At 47.2% G+C, this 17,712-nt stretch overlaps 1 protein-coding gene across 3 annotated transcripts in view; it reads right to left on the minus strand.

Annotated features, from left to right (window-relative positions):
• Positions 1 to 17,712, minus strand: part of ADAM19 (ADAM metallopeptidase domain 19) — a 98,205-nt gene that overhangs the window by 41,872 nt on the left and 38,621 nt on the right. For all 3 annotated transcript variants that reach the window (XM_016954120.4, XM_001137856.8, XM_009450056.5), the window contains exons 5-6: positions 11,705 to 11,781; positions 751 to 943 (exon numbers count right to left, since the gene is read on the minus strand). In XM_016954120.4, coding sequence (XP_016809609.3) covers positions 751 to 943; positions 11,705 to 11,781 — 270 coding nt within the window. The remainder of the gene's footprint in view (positions 1 to 750; positions 944 to 11,704; positions 11,782 to 17,712) is intronic.

A 17,712-nucleotide genomic window follows, 5' to 3' on the forward strand; every position in this document is an offset into this window, starting at 1 on the left:
GAGATGAGTTGATGAGCAGAGGCAGGACAGAGGCCAGCATATGAGAGGGAGTGTGCTAACCACCACGTTCCCACAGAACCTCGAAACCTCGAAACACCATGCCATTTTCAGTATGAATCAATATGAGGACTGTGTGCATATGGTGTAGTGTCTACTCCAATAGGGAAGGCATACTTTTTTTTTCCCACTTTTTAATTTTTATTTATTTTTCTGAGGCAGGGTCTCGCTCTGTCACCCAGGCTGGAGTGCAGTGGCGCTGCCCCGACTCACTGTTATCTCTGCCTTCCGGGTTCAAGTGATTCCCGTGCCCCAGCCTCCCAAGTAGTTGGGACTACAGGCACCCAGCCATCATGCCCAGCTAATTTTTGTACTTTTAGTAGAGATGGGGTTTCGCCATGTTGCCCAGGCTGGACTCAAACTCCTGGCCTCAAGCAATCTGCCTGCTTTAGCCTCCCAAAGTGCTGGGATTATAGGCATGAGCCATGGCGCCCAGCCTTCTTTTCACTTTTTAAGCTTTCTGAAGTCAGCATCTGAGTGTTTTAAAGGTAGTAATGTTTTCCCCCAAAAGCAGTTATTCTATGATGAGGGTATTTCACACTCAACAATGACAGAATAAAAGAAAAACACTATTTCCTTTTTCTTAGGCATCACCCTTCAATTTAGAAATACTCCTGGATTCAAAGTAAGCAACCTCAGAGGGGACAAGCCTGTCCCCAGGTTGATTTCTGCACTGAGAGCCTCAAAACTCACCCTGGGAGGTCGCTTCTTGGTCTGTTGTGTAAACTGAAGAGCCCAGTCCCTGGTGGTGGGCTTGGAGTGCTCGAACCCACAGTTTCCCGGGGGCGGCTTGAGATGTTCAGATCTGTAAATAAGGTGTTGGCCCTTGCTGTCAGGGAGGGGCTCGATGACGTAGCTGAGGTTGCTGCTCACCGTAATCAGTCCTCTGTTGAGAGGAGAAATAGAATCTCTGGTCAAAGATTATGGTTCTGAAAAAGTCCCTTGTGTAGGTCTTAGTTTCTCCATATGCAAAATGACATAGTGGGTTTTGATCATTGGTTCTTAACCTAATTATGGGGCCATGTACCCCTTCGTGAGACTCTGATGCAAGCTCACACTTCCTCTCTAGAGAAATGCACTTATACATAAAAAGTGGTGCATGAGCTCAGGGCACTTGGACCTCCACCCCAACCCCCACCCCACCCAACCACCACCACAAAGCTCATCGTGAGACTCCAGGTTAAGAGTCTCTGGACTGGGAAATCTCAAAAAGTTCTAAAAAGGCTGTACCTGTGACACTTAAAACTTATGAAGGATGGTAGGTCCAGGATTCCAAAAAGCCTCCCAAACCAAAACATGGCATATGACAAATCATGGGTCAAAACTTTAGAGACTCAGAAAAAGCAGTACAGTGGCCAGAGAAAGAACAGTGGCCTGCAAGTGAGGTGACCGAGGTTCTGGATTTAGCTCCAACATTCAATTGTCACATGCTCTTCAACAAGCATCTTAAATCTCTCCAAGCGTCAGTTTCCTCATCCCTAACACGGCAATGATAACTTATCAAGACTACTGGATGATTAAGTGGAAAGACAAGGGTCTTTGTGCTTGGAAACCAGAGCTAGATGCATCAGTGATGACACGCCTACTTGTCCCACCTGCCCCACGTCAGCACGGTAGTTATTTGGTGAAGTGACATCCACCACCAAGCATGAGGGACTACTTTTTTTCCTCCCTTGATTATAGATACTAGCATTGAGCTCAGAATAAACTCATGTGTCCTAGACATAATCTAGACATAATCCTTGTCCTCGAGAAACTCACAGTCCTCTGGAGGACAGTCACAAACATTTACTGGGCTCCTACTCCGGGCCAGGTATCATGCCAGTTGCTGAGGATGGAATAGTGAACAAGACACACCAAGTGCCTACCCTTGTGAAGCGTTGAGTGTAAACATTGGAATAAGTCACTCTAATGTATAACAGAGAGAGCAAAAAGTTTCATCACCCCTTGGACTGGAGGCAGCTGCTTCAACTGTTACATCACCAAGGCTTCTGAGGGCTTTTCTAGCCTTAGCAAGAAAGAGGACCATGACTAATTATCAATTGCTATTGCTAATGATCAGTGAAGGCCCAGGCAGCAGATATCTGCCAACCTTGATACAATGAGATAAACATGATTGTAAAGGTATGTAATCAAGGCTCAGTGGGAGGAGGAAGCCCAGGAGTAAGCCCCATGGACTCTAGCAGCATTTTGTATGCTCTAAAACCTCAGGCAGGCTCTCATCCATGCAGAGACCTCAGAACCTACAGCATCTCCAACCCAGTCTTTGCCACTGTAAATTGGCAGGACCTCTCTCTTAGCTTATCTCAGCTTCCACCTCCACCACAACCGCCACTTGGGATTCCTGCCCAGATTTTGCCCTTTGGGAAGAGCCTGTGATGCTCTTTGGAAAATCAGCGCCAGGCTCTGATGGGCAGCAGCCTTTCCCGGATCCCATCCCTGGCTGACCTCATTCCAGATCCAGGAAGCCTGATGACTTCCTGGTTGCCTCACCCCGTCCGACGCAGCAGTACCCAATCACCCCCTCTGACGGACATCTCAGGTACTCCCTGAACATCTGGGGGTGGGAGCGGGGCAAGGAGCAAGGGTCGCATCCACTCCCTAATCCAGCCAGGAAAGGGCAGAGGAGAGAGCTGCTGCACGCATCCTGTTCCCAAGTTATCTTTTCATCTCAGCCAACCAAGGCCTCTCCCATCACCTCAGTTTCCCCTAACGGCTACACACTTTGGGAACACAGAGGGCTTGACCACCAACCAGCTGATGGTTCTGTGTGCACCAGGTTGTGGTTGCCAAGATTACACCCAGTGAGTGGAAAGTTCCATAGAGGAATCAGGGAAAGTTCCAATGGAGGGTCACAAGGCGCAACTGATCTGGCATCACTTGAACAAGCCTGTGAGCTAAACAGGACAGAGACCAAGCCATAGTGTGGTGCACAATAAATAAGAATCCTCATAGTGGCTGCAGATTATAGAGCCTTTGCTATGGACTTGGCACTGTGCTAAGTGAGCATTTTATTCTTCCCACCACCTTCCTAGGATCCTTACAAATATTGTCCCCAACGTACAAATGGGAAAACAAAGGCTCAGCAAGGTTAATTAACCCAAAGTCACACAAACAGTAAGAGTAAGAGTAGGGATTTGTTTTTTGTTTTTGTTTCATCAACTTTTATTTTAAGTTCCAGGGTACATGTGCAGGATGGGCAGGTTTGTTACAAAGGTAAACATGTGCCATGGTGATTTGCTGCACAGATCAGCCTATCACCTAGGTATTAAAGGAGTCGGGATTTGAATGGAAGCATTCTAGTTCCAAGTCCCACAACCTTACCCTGACCTTCCACTGCCTCAATCATGATAGTCCCGTAGAGGCTGGGCGCTGTGGCTCACGCCTGTAATCCCAGCACTTTGGGAGGCCAAGGCGGGTGGATTTCCTGAGCTTAGGAGTTGGAGACCAACCTGGGCAATACGGTAAAATCCTGTCTCTACTAAAAACACAAAAATTAGCCAGGCGTACTGGCGGGCGCCTGTAATCCCAGCTACTCAGGAGGCTGAGGCAGGAGAATTGCTTGAACCTGGGAGGCGGAGGTTGCAGTGAGCTGAGATCGCACCGCTGCACTCCAGCCTGGGCGACAGAGCAAGACTCCATCTCCAAAAGAAAAAAAAATACCCTGTAGAGTGAATTAGAAAGATACCACCAGTCTACAGATGGCTCCAGTGATGGTGCCAGCAGCTCTCCTCTTAGGGGTGATTGGCCTCACCTCAGTTTCCTAAGAGAAAAGATGAAGGAGGTATGCAGCCTACTTTTCAACTTCAGATGCCATTGATTGAGCTAACTGGATGCCAGGCACTGTGTTTACAAATGTTATTCTTATTTCATTCCCACATCATCATTATAAGGAGGCACCCTCATGAGTCCCACTTTATAGATGAAGAAACTGTGGCTCAGAGACATTAAATAACAAGCTCTCATGGTTAAGGGCAGTGTGGGCTCCAGGCATGGGGACTAGGTAATCTGAAGTCAAAGATTTAAGGTCCACAGACTCTGGACCCCATCCCCTTAGCCTCTATGCTTTCTGCTTCCATCAGTGGGTTCCAAGCCTAAGTGTCAGAGATCTCTAGGAGCAGAGGTCTCAGGGATATCTATTAGAATATTCTACAGTGTATTGAAAACACAGGTATCCAGGTCTGCTGTGGATATGGTTTATTTGTCCCCACCAAGTCTCATGGTAGAATGTGGTCCCATTGTTGGAGGTGGGCCTGGTAGGAGGTGTTAGGGTCACGGGGTGGATCCCTCATGAATGGCTTGGTGCATCCTGGTGGTAATGAGAGAGTTTTTACTCAGCAAATTCCCATGAGAGTTTCCTCAAGAGCTGGTTATTAAAAAGAGCCTGGCACCTCCTCCCTTTCTCTCTCACTTTCTCTCTCACCACTTGATCTCTGCACATACAGGCTCCCCTTCACCTTCTGCCATGAGTGGAAGCAGCCTGAGGCCCTCACCAGAAGCAGATGCTGGTGCCATGCTTCTTGTATGGCTCGCAGAACTGTAAGCCAAAATAAACCTCTTTTCTTTATAAATTACCCAGCCTTACGTATTCCTTTATAGCAACACAAATGGACTAATACAGGGCCCAACCTAAAAGACGCAGAGCTGCAGGCCTGAGTAATTCCCTGCCTAGCCACACTCAGGAATTTTGGCCTGCAGACCACCCTCTGTAGCAGGCACCTGCTTTTCACCAGGCCCATAGTAATTCTGATTCAGGGAGTGGGCAGATTACAATTTGAGAGAAACAGAGGCTCAGAAGGACGCTGAAGGTCATTCCAGCAATAGGATTCTGTGGCCACTTCCCTCCCTTCCTCCAACTGCTGTTCCTGGTTATTTGCCCATGTCACGACTGCAATCCTCTCAGACAGCCTGGGGATGGAGGAGAGGCTGGCACAAGCCCCAGCACTGTCAGCGGACTGCAGCTTTGTTGCTGGGGGAATGTCTGAGAATGTGGTTCCCGGGGCTGTCCCTGCCCTCAACCCTAATTCCTTTAACTGCCCTCTTCCAAGCACCACCAGTTGTTTATCCTTCTAGGAGCCTTGGTTGATCTAATTTGCTGAATGTTAGCCCTGGCAAAGGCAGAACTCAGCCAGAAGGCATGAGCTGGGGCCCAGGAGGCTGGGTGGCCAGCCTCACATGCCATTCTCCATTCTGTTCTCCATCCTATTGCTCATCGTTAAGAGATGGATACAAATGAAATTGTATAGGAAAACCCGGGCAGGCCAGGCCAGGCAGGCACCAAGCAATTCATGTCTAACCCCTGCATAACTGAAGGATTCACCAAATGCATTCTTCAAGGAACTAGGCCAACAACTGCTTCCTGGGGACTTGTCCATTCAGAGTTAAACCAAAGGGGACACATTCTACATCCCTATACCCAGAGGTGCCCTAAAAAGTAACTACCCTGCTACCTTTCTTTCCCCTCCCCTTCTCTGCAAATTATATCCATCCAAAAGGAGTTACAGGGAACTCCAAAGGCTGCAAAAAAGAGAAGAGAAGGCTTGTAGGTCATGTGCTTTCTCAAGGACAGGGTGCCCCCATATAGCACCTGGATTCAAACTCTGGCTGTGCTGTCTCCTAGCTGTGTGGTAAGTGATGTAATAACACTGCCCATCTCACAGAGTTGCTGTGATAATGGACTGAATAGGCAATATTTACTAATAACCAAAGCAGCATTTTAAAAGAACAGCTAACGGTCATTGATTGTGTATTACACATCAAGCACAGCGCAAAGTGTTTTATTCGATAGCCATTCTACACATCTGTACTGAGAACCCAGTGTGTGACAGGAACTGTTCTCAGCTCGGGAAATAGCATGATCAAAGCAAAGTCCCTGCTGTCAAGGAGCTTGCACTCCTCACCTACTGTAAATCCACCAGTGATGTCAATATTGTTATTCCCATTTTATGGATGAGAAAACTGAGACTTGAGAACTTAAGTAGCTTGGCAGGGTTTAAATCAGGAAGTGTCTGGCTCCAGAATCTAAATTCATCACAACTTAATAACACTGTCCTCTGAGGGCTTAATCTGTGCAATGCCTGACACGGAGGGAGCATTTACGATCCATTCTGCAGAAGGAAGGCAAGGAATTCAAAGGCGGAAAGGACTTGCCACTTCTTCTCCAGGGCTGGCTGTGTGCATATGAGCCACCTCCTTCTGCCCCAGGCTCCCACCTCCCTGAGACTCTGCCCAACCTCTCTGCATCCCAGGACTTCCAACACAGAAGGAAGCTTTTAATGCTCTGGTCTACTCTTGTTTTACAGAAAAGAGGAAAGCCCACCCAAAAAAGAACTTGCCCAAGCTCACCTAGTGAGTTAATGTGAGAGCTGGGGCTAATCCCAGCTCTCCTAATGTTCAGGTTCATGACTCTGGGGTATGCCCCTGACCTCACCCCCACTGACCACCCACCCCACTCCCAGGACTTAGCCACCTTTTGGATAGAGTAGGGCCTGTGGAGGGACCAGCCTGGCCACAGCAAAGACAAGGAAAAAATTTAATGGGGAGAGGAAAACACAGAGATCCACACAGCCAGGAAGTATGTAGCTAGATCTTAAACGTGGATCCCTTGACTTTAAATTTTGAGCTTATTCCAGGCCATCATGCACACTTTCCTACACATTCTCCTGCATTCATTTTCAATCTCATGTTCTCCCTCTCTCCCTCTCTCACAGAATCTGAGTCCAGGGACCATGGTTAAGGTGTAATTACAGTGAGAGTGAGCCCTATGTTTTCGAAGGCAGGGCTGCTGTAATATAAGGGTGATCCATCAAATAGACCACTATGGATGATTTATTGTATACCTCTGAAAGACTTTCTATATAATGAAACGTGCCAGACATTAGTACAAACGATATTATGCAACCATTAAAAGAATGAGATAGATCTATGTATACCTAAAACATAATGCTTAAGTTGGAAAAAAAAATACAAAACTGTATGCATAGGGTGATCTCATTTGGATTAAATATGTTCATATACACACACACACACACACACGCACACACAATTATGTATTTCAATAAAGGATACCTCCAACAGTAATTAAGGATACCTCCAACAGTAATAACAGATGGAGAATGGGATTGGTTGGAAGCGTAGGACAAGATAAACAACTTTCACTTTTTAAAGCTTACACATTCCTGCATGATTTGAACATTTAACACTAAACCTGTATAGTTATATAATGATAATTTTTAACAAAAAAAAATTTTTTAAAAAGTAAACAACTTACCAACCAGATACACCTCCTGCTGATAGACAGTGAGCTACAGACTCACACACAGAGTTTCCCAGAACACACAGGCTCAGTCAGAGACACCTTAACCCAGTATAGATATTTAGAGAATGTCTTAATCTGAGACAGGCTTGGGAGAATGAAACTTGACATCCCCAGTGAGATGGGATGCCACATCTTTTTATTGGTGTCATTTTTTTTTTTTTTTGAGATGGGGTCTTGCTCTGTCGCCCAAGCTGGAGTGCAGTGGTGGGATCTCAGCTCACTGCAACCTCTGCCTCCTGGGTTCAAATGGTTCTCCTGCCTCAGCCTCCCAAATAGCTGGGACTACAGGCATGCAACACCACACATGGCTAATTTTTAAATTTTTAGTGGAAATGGGGTTTTGCCATGTTGGCCAGGTTGGTCTCGAACTCCTGACCTCAAGTGATCCGCCTGCCTCGGCCTCCCAAAGTGCTGGAATTACAGGCGTGAGCCACCGCGCCTGGCCTATTGGTGTCATTTATAAGTACCCATAGCTTCCAATCAATTCTCAAATGGTCCAGGGGCCCAAATAAGATTACAGACATTATATTCCTGTATTAGTCCGTTTTCACACTGCTATAAAGAACTACTTGAGACTGGGTAATTTATAAAGGAAAGAGGTTTAATTGACTCACAGTTCTGCATGGCTGGGAGGCCTCAGGAAACTTACAGTCATGGTGGATGGGAAAGGTAAAGCAAGCACCTTCTTCACAAGATGGCAGGAGAGAGGGAGCACAAGGGAAACTGACACTTTTTTTTGTTTGTTTGTTTTTTGAGACAGACTCTCGCTCTGTCACCCAGGCTGGAGTGCAGTGATGTGATTTCAGCTCACTGCAAGCTCCGCCTCCCGGGTTCACACCATTCTCCTGCCTCAGCCTCCCGAATAGCTGGGACTACAGGCGCCCACCACCACGCCTGACTAATTTTTTGTATTTCTAGTAGAGATGGGGTTTCACCGTGTTAGCCAGGATGGTCTTGATCTCCTGATCTTGTGATCTGCCTGCCTCAGCCTCCCAAAGTGCTGGGATTACAGGCATAAGCCACCGCACCCGGCCAGAAACTGACACTTTTAAACCATCAGATCTTGTAAGAACTCCCTCACTATCACCAGAACAGCATGGGGAGACTGCTCCCATGATTCAATCACCTCCCACCAGGACCCTCCCTCAAAACATGGGGATTGCAATTCGAGATCAGATTTGGGTGGGGACACAGAGCCAAACCATATCAATTACATATCTATGTTCTTTTTTCACAAGGAATATTCCTAAAAGGATATACAAGAAACTAGCAACAACGGCTGTCTCTAAGAAGGGGGAAAATCTGGAAATCTGGGGTGAGAAAGAGATGTTATCTTTCATTGTACACTCTTTTGTACTTTTTGAATTTATTTTTACTAAGATAATACATGACTTCTTCAATTAAAGTAACCTAAAGAACTGCTTTGAAGAGAAGAGGGGGCCTAGCAACCACCTAGAAGCTCAGCTGAATTCCTCTTGGTATCATCAGCTTGAAGATCTCACTTGATAGAAATCCTACCTATTTCTCCAATCATGGGAGCATGTTTCCAGGAAAGAAGAACAATCACTATGGAGATTTTTCACTGCAGCAGTGCTTTATGAGCTTTGGGAGGCGCCTAGTGTTTTGACGACATGGGTTTGAATGTTGCTGCTGTTGCAGCTGCTCCTTCTCCAGGGTCCAAATGGAACCATCTGGCATGAGTCTCCAGCTCTTAAATCAGTCCACCCACAGCCTTGGTTTCTTAAGGCGTGTGTAGTGAGAAGGCTGGGAAAGTAAGGCAGGTGGACCTCACCAGACGGAAGCATGCAAAACAGAAACACACGGACAGCTCACCCGGTATCCCCCTCCCTTTCAGCACGGCTGCTGGAATGATTTACAAGACACCAAGCCAAGTTCCCACTGCTCCAGACTGAGGGGATGGAGGAAGAGGCAGACAGAAGCAGGTCACACCTGCATGTTCGTTTTCCTCCTTCTTGGGACAAACTTTGTTTACTTGCAGACTGCAGGTGGCGGTGGCTGGGCTTGTAAATACCACTGCGAGGCCAGTTAGCTTGGCTCAATCAGGTCACTTAAGCAGAGGGGATTTGGGGCCACTCTGTTATTGCTTCCCATCCAAAGCCCATTTCCTGCCTGATTTCCTCCAGCCAACTCACCATGCAGCATTCAAACAAAGTCATGGCCCAATTTATAAACAGACACTTGGGACCTGCAGTGTGAGAAACCTTCCATTTGTATAGGAGCCTGCATAAGTCTTAGCATGGTTTCACTGACGTAAGATGAGGAAAAACCCTTATGTTTAAAAGTACTATAATTACAGCAATAATCTCTACCATGCTTAATACTGATGTTCACTTTATTGACAAGGAAACTGAGGGCTCCAAAATTACAGTGCTGGTTTTCCCTCCACCTGTGTAGGGTATTGGCATTAGGAAGACACCCAATTTCTATTTGTGAATGAAAAATGCAATCATTGAATGAATGAAGCAATCAGTCAAGAGAGGAAGAACACACAATGGAGCCACCACCTATCAGCTCACCAGAGCCAATCAAAGGCATATCTTCCCAATTCTGCCTTTAATAACATCACATCGGTAGCCTGAAATTGATCATGGTGGGATTATCTTTGCCAGCATATTGGCAGATGCTACAAATCAGGGCTTTTTCCTTTTTGTCATAGAGCCAGTTTACACTGGGCTGAAGTGTCTCTCACTAAGCCTGTGTATTCTGGGAAACTGTAGCTCACTGTCTATCACTGCACAGAGGCACCACATAGTACAGACAATCAAAACCCAGGCAATTAGTATATGCAATGAGATACCAGGTTTTTTAGATCATCATCCTTCTTCAAAAAAAAAAAAGAGGAGGGAGATTGAAAGTGGTCTACATAAATAAGACTTATTATGTCAACATACATGTGTAGATCCTACTGCAAGCAAGGCATTAAGGCAGGCTGGTGGAGAGAAATAGATATTTGAGATATACTCCATATTCTCAAGGAACACACATTCTCAGGTACAGACTGTAATGTGCACACAAATCACTTGGGAGTCTTGGTAAAATGCAGATTAAAATCCAGTAGGTCTGCGTGGAACCTGAGATGCTGCATTTCGAACAAGCTCCCAGGTAAAGTTGATGCTGCCCATCCATGGAACACACCTAGAGAAGCAAAGGCCTAGGAGTTCACTGCATGCTGACAGTGTGCCACTGCAAGTTCCTAGGTAAGATAGCTATTCACAAGCTGAATCCTCACAACTGCAGGCATATATTCTTTTTACCCACATTTTACAAATGAGACCATTGGGACCCAAGGTCACCCAGCTGGTAAACTGCTACCAGCTCAAAGCCAGGTAGTCTCACTCAGAGAAGGAAGGGTCACTCTCAAAAGCACATTCTGGTCAGAACTTTTCAGTTGATTTTCTGTCTTGAAAATTATCCTTGCCTTTCCTTTCACTTCCTACTCTCTGTTCATTAACCGTCCATTTCCTATTTCACCACCTCCAAGTACATCTCCCAGAGAAGAACTGAGGAGGTGTGGAACCAAATGCCCAAACTCATCCATCCCGAGCATATTAACCATGTGTCTTCTTTTTTATCTTCTGTTTCTTTGACATCTGGGTCTTACTGACCATAGAGGGACTGCCCCTTCCAGGATTAGCCAATTCCTAGAGATGGTCAACAATTTCCCAGCTACCTTGCCTTTCAAATGCAAGCCAACCAATCCAGAGTCCATACCCTAACCATTTATTTTATGGGGCTCTCACCCTCTGGGCCACTATCCCCCTTCCCTAATCACCCCAGAACCAGGTATAGGACAACTAAGGACAGAGAGCCCATAAACCCCAGAGCCTGCTGAAATGATGCAAACTAGCCAATCCTAAACCTGCTTACTCTGCCTCGCCCATTCCTTCCCGCAGAAACCACAAGAAGGGCTTCTGCTGACATTTCTCCAGGCTCCCTCTGCCCGCTGACCAACCCCAGTGCCTCCTCGTGCCGCCCCCCATGGCACAGCTGGGCCCCTCCTTTTTCTGTGAGTATGACCATCTTTTCAATGGCAGTCATCTCCTGATTTTTTGGCCTTACCATACCTAAATAATAACAAAACCTACATTTTAAAACATGAAGTTCATCAGGAAAGTTAAATCCCAATGGATTTCTGGATTACCTAGGCTTTCCCTTGCCCATCCTCCCAGGGTCAGCCCCTCTCTGGGCTGGCTTGCACACATTCTCAATGGACTCCTTCCCAAGGTCCTTGCCTTAGCCTTGTCTGTCTTGAAACTTCCATTCCTGGGGAGAGTGCCAGGGGCCACCTGCAGCCTCCGGGTCTCTTACCTAATTCCTCGGCAAGTGCTGAGCGTGACGCTGGACAGTTCTGTCTCCCTCACCGTGCCGTGGTAAAAGCAGTGATCCTAGCAAGGAGAAAGGAGGTGGTCAGGCTAAAGAACACTGATAAGCATGGCAATGTTAATGTCTCAGGATGGTCATGGATGACTTATGGCTTATTATATACCTACCCAACCTTATAGCACCTTACAACCTGCAAAGAGCTTTCCAAGCCACCATTTCATCTGATTCCCATAATAATCCTAGGAGACGGGGCAGGGAAGATGTCATTATCTCCATGAAGCAGATGAAAAGCTGAGGCTCAAAGGAGCAAAGAGATTTGCCCAAGGTCTCCCTGCTGATTGGAAAATCCAGAATTTTCCTAGTTCAGGGCTCCTTCAGGAATCAGTGTTTTCTGTGGCCAAAAGCATGCCATGGAAAGAACCTGCCTCCCCACCAATGTTATCTTTGCAACCCCCTGCAATGAGTTGAATAGAATCCCCCTAAAATTCATGTCCACCTCAGAATGTGATTTATTTGGAAATAGGGTCTTGCAGATGTAGTTAAATTAAGGTGATGTCATGCTGGGCCAGGCGTGGTGGCTCACACCTGTAATCCCAGCACTTTGGGAGGCTGAGGCAGATGGATCACTTGAGGTCAGGAGTTCCAGACCGCCCTGGCCAACATGGTGAAACCCTGTCTCTACTAAAAATACAAAAATCAGCCAGACCTGGTGGTGCACACCTATAATCCCAGCTACTCGGGAGGCTGAGGCAGGAGAATTGCTTGAGTCCAGGAGGTGGAGGCTGCAGTGAGCCGAGATCGCACCATTGCACTCCAGCCTGGGCGACAGAGTGAGATTCTGTCTCAAGGAAAAGGAAAAAAAAAAAAAAGATGGTGTCATGCTGAATTAGAGAAGGTCCTAAATCCAATGATTTGTGTCCTTCTAAGAAGAGGGAAGGACACACAGACACACACACAGAAAGAGAAGAAGGCCATTTGAAGATGGGGGCAGAGACTGGAGTGATGAAGTTGCAAGCCAAGGAACACCAAGGATGGCCAGAAGCCACCAGAAGCTAGAAGAGCCTGGAAGGATTCTCTCCAGAGGCTTGGAGGGAGTACGGCCCTGACAACATCTTGAGTTTGGACTTCTAGACTCCAGGACTGTGAGAAAGTAAAATTCTACTGTTTTAAACCTTTAAGTTTATGGTGCTTTGTTACAGTAGCCCTAGGAAACAAACACTCCCTACTCTTCCACAGCTCAAGATGCTCTTTCACACGAATCCCTCCACACCTGGATTGTACTTGATTTGGTACCTGTGCCCGTGAGGTCTGCTGCTGCTCTCCAGCCACTGTGTCTCATGGCTGTCAGAATTCCTCCATCACTACAAACAGCTATGACCACCGCTCTGTGCCAGGCCCAGGGCCAGCCCCTGGAGACACCATAGCCAGCAAACAGAGTCACAGCTTCAGCCTTCGTGGGGCCTACGGTCTTGTGAGAGGCAGTCATTAATGAGAAATCCAAACAGATATAATTACAAACCAAAAGAAGGGGCTTGAAATAACCATTTCAGGTGCTGGCCGAGCATTTTATAAGTCAGGTAACCATAGAATTTAGGAAGCAAATACGCACTGTTGGGCATGCTAAAGTGCTAAACCAGACAGAAGGGGGTGAAATCAGGACGGTGTCCAACGAATCAGGGGCAACAACAAGAGACACATTCCTAGAGGCTTCCTCCCAAATAAGTCAAGAGAGATGCACTGGTCAGAACAGAGAGAAGGTAAAACCCACAGGGCAGAGCCAAGTTCTGGAAAGATCTCAAAAGGGATGGATGCAAACCACACAGTTACAGACATGGAAGCTTTCTCTTTTCCCCCATCTCTAGGACCATGCTGCTTGCAGTTGCTTCTTTGTCCCCACCAGACAGGGATGTGACCCAATAATCAGCTACCCCGTGTGTCTGTATTCTCTGGCTTCACCTCCCTCCCAGCTCTAAGCCTGAGTATAGACGCGTAATTAAATTCAAACATTTTGGCATAGCCAGGCATATTTAAATCCAAGCATACGCAGTTCCACAACTCTCTCTGACCTTCAGTGTCTTTAGCCTCTGTACTCCAGAGTGGTTGTGAGAATATTGTACATAAAGGAGCCAGTAGAGTACCTGGCCCAGAGTGGCAGGCAATAAACATCGGCAACCAAATAATCATGAAATTCTCCTTTATCAAAGAATATGGCCTCAAGGCGCCTGGAAGCCCACCAAGAGGCTGAATCCAAAGCCCTAGCTGTGCCAATGCTCCAGCATATCCAGCCAGCCATGCAGCCAGATCAAAGGATACAGGCCAAGCTGACACTCAACACAGCCTCGTTCTCCAGACCACAGGTGCCCTTTCATCTGCATATGATCCATCGGCCAGCGATGTGGCTCCTCTGCCCATTCAAGCTCATAGTCAGGAGGAGGGACAGAGCCAACCCCTGTCTTTGCATCAAACTCTTCTGGACTTTAAACAAGTCAGATGCCACCCTTGAGAGGAGCACAAAGGAAAGCCAGTGCGCTGTGATTATGAAAGAAGGTGTGGCAGGCAAAACCCTCCTCCTGGCCAGGATTCCAACTGCTTTCAAATGCCAGCCTGTCATGTGGCTTCTCAACCTACCCCTGGGATCTGGGATTTGGAGGCCCCTCATGAAGCACTCAAGTCCTGAACCTGGTCCTTAGAACTCAACAGGGGAGCCACAAACCCCGTAGCACAGGATTATTCATGGGGAGAAGAGGGGCCGGGCCTGTGTGGAGTAAATGGGGCTCAGAGAAGTTGGAATGACAGAGAATCAATGAGTTCAGAAACGTGTATCAGCTACAGTTTCAAAACGCTGGTTAACAGAAAGAACTGAGGCCAAGCGCGGTGGCTCATGCCCGTAATCCCAGCACTTTGGGAGGTCAAGGTGGGCGAATCATGAGGTCAAGAGATCTAGACCATCCTGGCCAACAACACGGTGAAACCCTGTCTTTACTAAATATACAAAAAATTAGCTGGGCATGGTGTTGCACTCCTGTCGTCCCAGCTACTCAGAGACTGAGGGAGGAGAATTGCTTGAACCCAGGAGGCGGAAGTTGCAGTGAGCCGAGATGGCACCACTGCACTCCAACCTGGTGACCGAGCGAGACTCTGTCTCCAAAAAAAGAAAAAAGAAAGAACTGAAACCCAGGGATGGCTGTGAAGAATCCCTGCACCTCTTCCTATCTTTGAATGGATGCTAAGAGTGTTCATAGCCCTAGTTCTCTCGAAAATAGAGCACCTGGCTTCTGTAGCATGCTTTATAATTTACAGAGCTTTCACATACACTATCTCTTGTGATGATGACACCTACAACTTACTACTATTATTAACAGTAAGAGGTCGGGTGGGGTGGCTCCCCACCAGCACTTTGGGAGGCCAAGGCAGGCAAATCACTTGAGGCCAGGAATTTGAGACCACCTTAGCCAACATGGTGAAACCCCATTTCTACTAAAAATACAAAAATTAGCCAGGCATGATGGCAGGCACTTGTAATCCCAGATATTCGGAAGGCTGAGGCATGAGAACTGCTTGAATCCGGGGGGCAGAGGTTGCATTGAGTCAAGATTACGCTACTGCACTCCAGTGTGGGCAACAGAGTGAGACTGTGTCTCAAAACAAACAAACAAACAAAACAATAAGAGCTAACATCTAACCAGGCATGGTGGCTCATGCCTGTAATACCAATGCTTTGGGAGGCCAAGGCAAGAGGATCACTTGAAGCTAGGAGTTTGAGGCTGCAGTGAGCTATGATCATGTCACTGCACTCCAGCCTGGGGGACAGAGCGAGGCCCTATGTCTAAAATAAAAGAGCTAACATCTACCCAGCTCTTACTGCTTGCTGAACAACTTAGACAGATTTTTCCTTGTGATTCTGACCACAATCTTATGAGGCAGATATTATTATTGCCATGTTTTAAAGGGGGAAATTGAAAGAGAGGTGTTAAGTCATTCACAAGGTGACACAGCAAAGTGGATACTGGAACCCCAGCAGCCTGGCCCCAAGCTCCATCCTCTGCCTCTCCCAGCAGTAGCAAAGGAGGAACTTGGCTTGTAAGAGCTCTTTTATCCCCACCTTCTCTAGCAACAAAGGAGACAAGTTCTAGCCTAAGCCTTGCCACTTACTGGTTATCTGAACTTGGGCAAGTTACTTTTCCCCTTCTCTCTCAATTTCCTCATCTGTAAAATGTGGGGTTGGAAGAGATGCTTATGAATTCCCATAAAAATTAGTGATTCATCTTACCCTTCCACAGCCCTGTGAGTCAGATATCAGCATATCCAATTTGCAAATGAGAAAACTCAACACTAGTGTGGTCAAGGGGGTTGTTTAAGGTCATATAACTAGTTAAAGCCAAGATAACAACCCTGGCTGCAGATTGCAAACCCTGTCATCCTTTCTGTTGGAACACATTCACAGACCCATTCCCCCAACCGCCTGACCTAGATGCAGGCTGTCGCCTAAAGGCCTGACTGATGAGTCTTGATAAGGTTCCCAGAACTCCAGCTACCCCAGGCCAAGTTTGGTAGTAGAGTGCAGTCTCCAACATTCGGGTCAAGGGCAGCTGAGTAGTTTATTCCATTCCCATTTTTCATTGAGCTCTCAGCTCCCAAATGGGAAGTCTGACTGAGAACCCCATGGGCCTGGGTGGGAGCTTTGCAAGAGTCTAGTAGCAGGGGATGTAAGAAAACAATGAGTTGTCCATCCCAAGGTTCAGCTAGGATGTGCTTCAGTCAACAAGACCTTCTGGAAGGAGGGGATTCTGGGAGAGGGGGAGTTCTTTTCCAATCCTCTCTTTCTGAAAGGCCCTTACAACATCTCTGCCTAATGCACAAGCAGAGAGCACAAAGAACAAGTCAAGGATCAGTCATGAAGTCATTGCATTCCTCAGCTTCTCAGCCTGATGGGGCCACCCCAAGGGGGCTTTCATAGCAGGAAGCGTGAGCTCATGGCAAATTCGTGGACTGAGACCCATTCTTGAGCTGTGGGTACAGAAGTGGCAGGATCCAAACTCAGAGGAGAGTGTTTGAAGGAGGCTGTCATGGCTAACAGCTTTCTAGGCATGCCTGTTCCCCCATCCCACCCTGCCCCTGGAGGCAGAGAACAGAGGTCTCAAGAAGAGAGGAAAAGTTTTGACCAAGGGGCATTGAAGAATATGAAGTCACAACTGGACAGCCTCCCTGGGGATGAGAAGACACAGTCCAACTTTGCTGCAGGCACTGGCCACACTACCAACTCCTTCCCCATCCAAGAAAGTCTTGGTTAAGAAGGCAGCACTGGTCTTCATATTCAGCCACATAACACAGCCCCTGAGCTACCCAGTTACTATGCTCCACGTCTCTTGGATCGATCAAAAACTGTGGCCGGGCACGGTGGCCTGTAATCTCAGTGCTTTGGGAGGCTGAGGTGGGCAGATCACCTTAGGTCAGAAGTTCGAGACCAGCTTGGCCAACATGGTGAAACCCCATCTCTACTAAAAATACAAAATTAGCCGGGCGCAGTGGATCATGCCTATAATCCCAGCACTTTGGGAGGCCAAGGTGGGCAGATCACCTGAGGTCAGGAGTTCGAGAATAGCTTGGCCAACATGGTGAAACCCTGTCTCTACTAAAAATACAAAAATTAGCCAAGTGTGGTGATGCATGCCTGTAATCCCACCTACTGGGGAGGCTGAGACAGGAGAATTGCCTGAACCCAAGAGGCGGAGGTTGCAGTGAGCCAAGATCGTACCACTGCACTCCAGCCTGGGTTACAGAGTGAAACTCTGTCACACACACACACACACAAAATTACCTGTCCTGTGTCCCTTTCCCCATCCAGGGGTAATCTGGCGAACTAATCTGAGCTGTTAATGACTGATAGTGGCCAGTGTTATCTTGCTGGACACTTGCACTCCAGCAGGGATATTTTAAAGAATGGGCCTGGTAGAACACTCAGGTTCCATGAGAAGCTGCTGAAGGAGTCCTGA

Source organism: Pan troglodytes, chromosome 4, assembly GCF_028858775.2.
Source record: "Pan troglodytes isolate AG18354 chromosome 4, NHGRI_mPanTro3-v2.0_pri, whole genome shotgun sequence".
NCBI lineage: Eukaryota > Metazoa > Chordata > Mammalia > Primates > Hominidae > Pan > Pan troglodytes.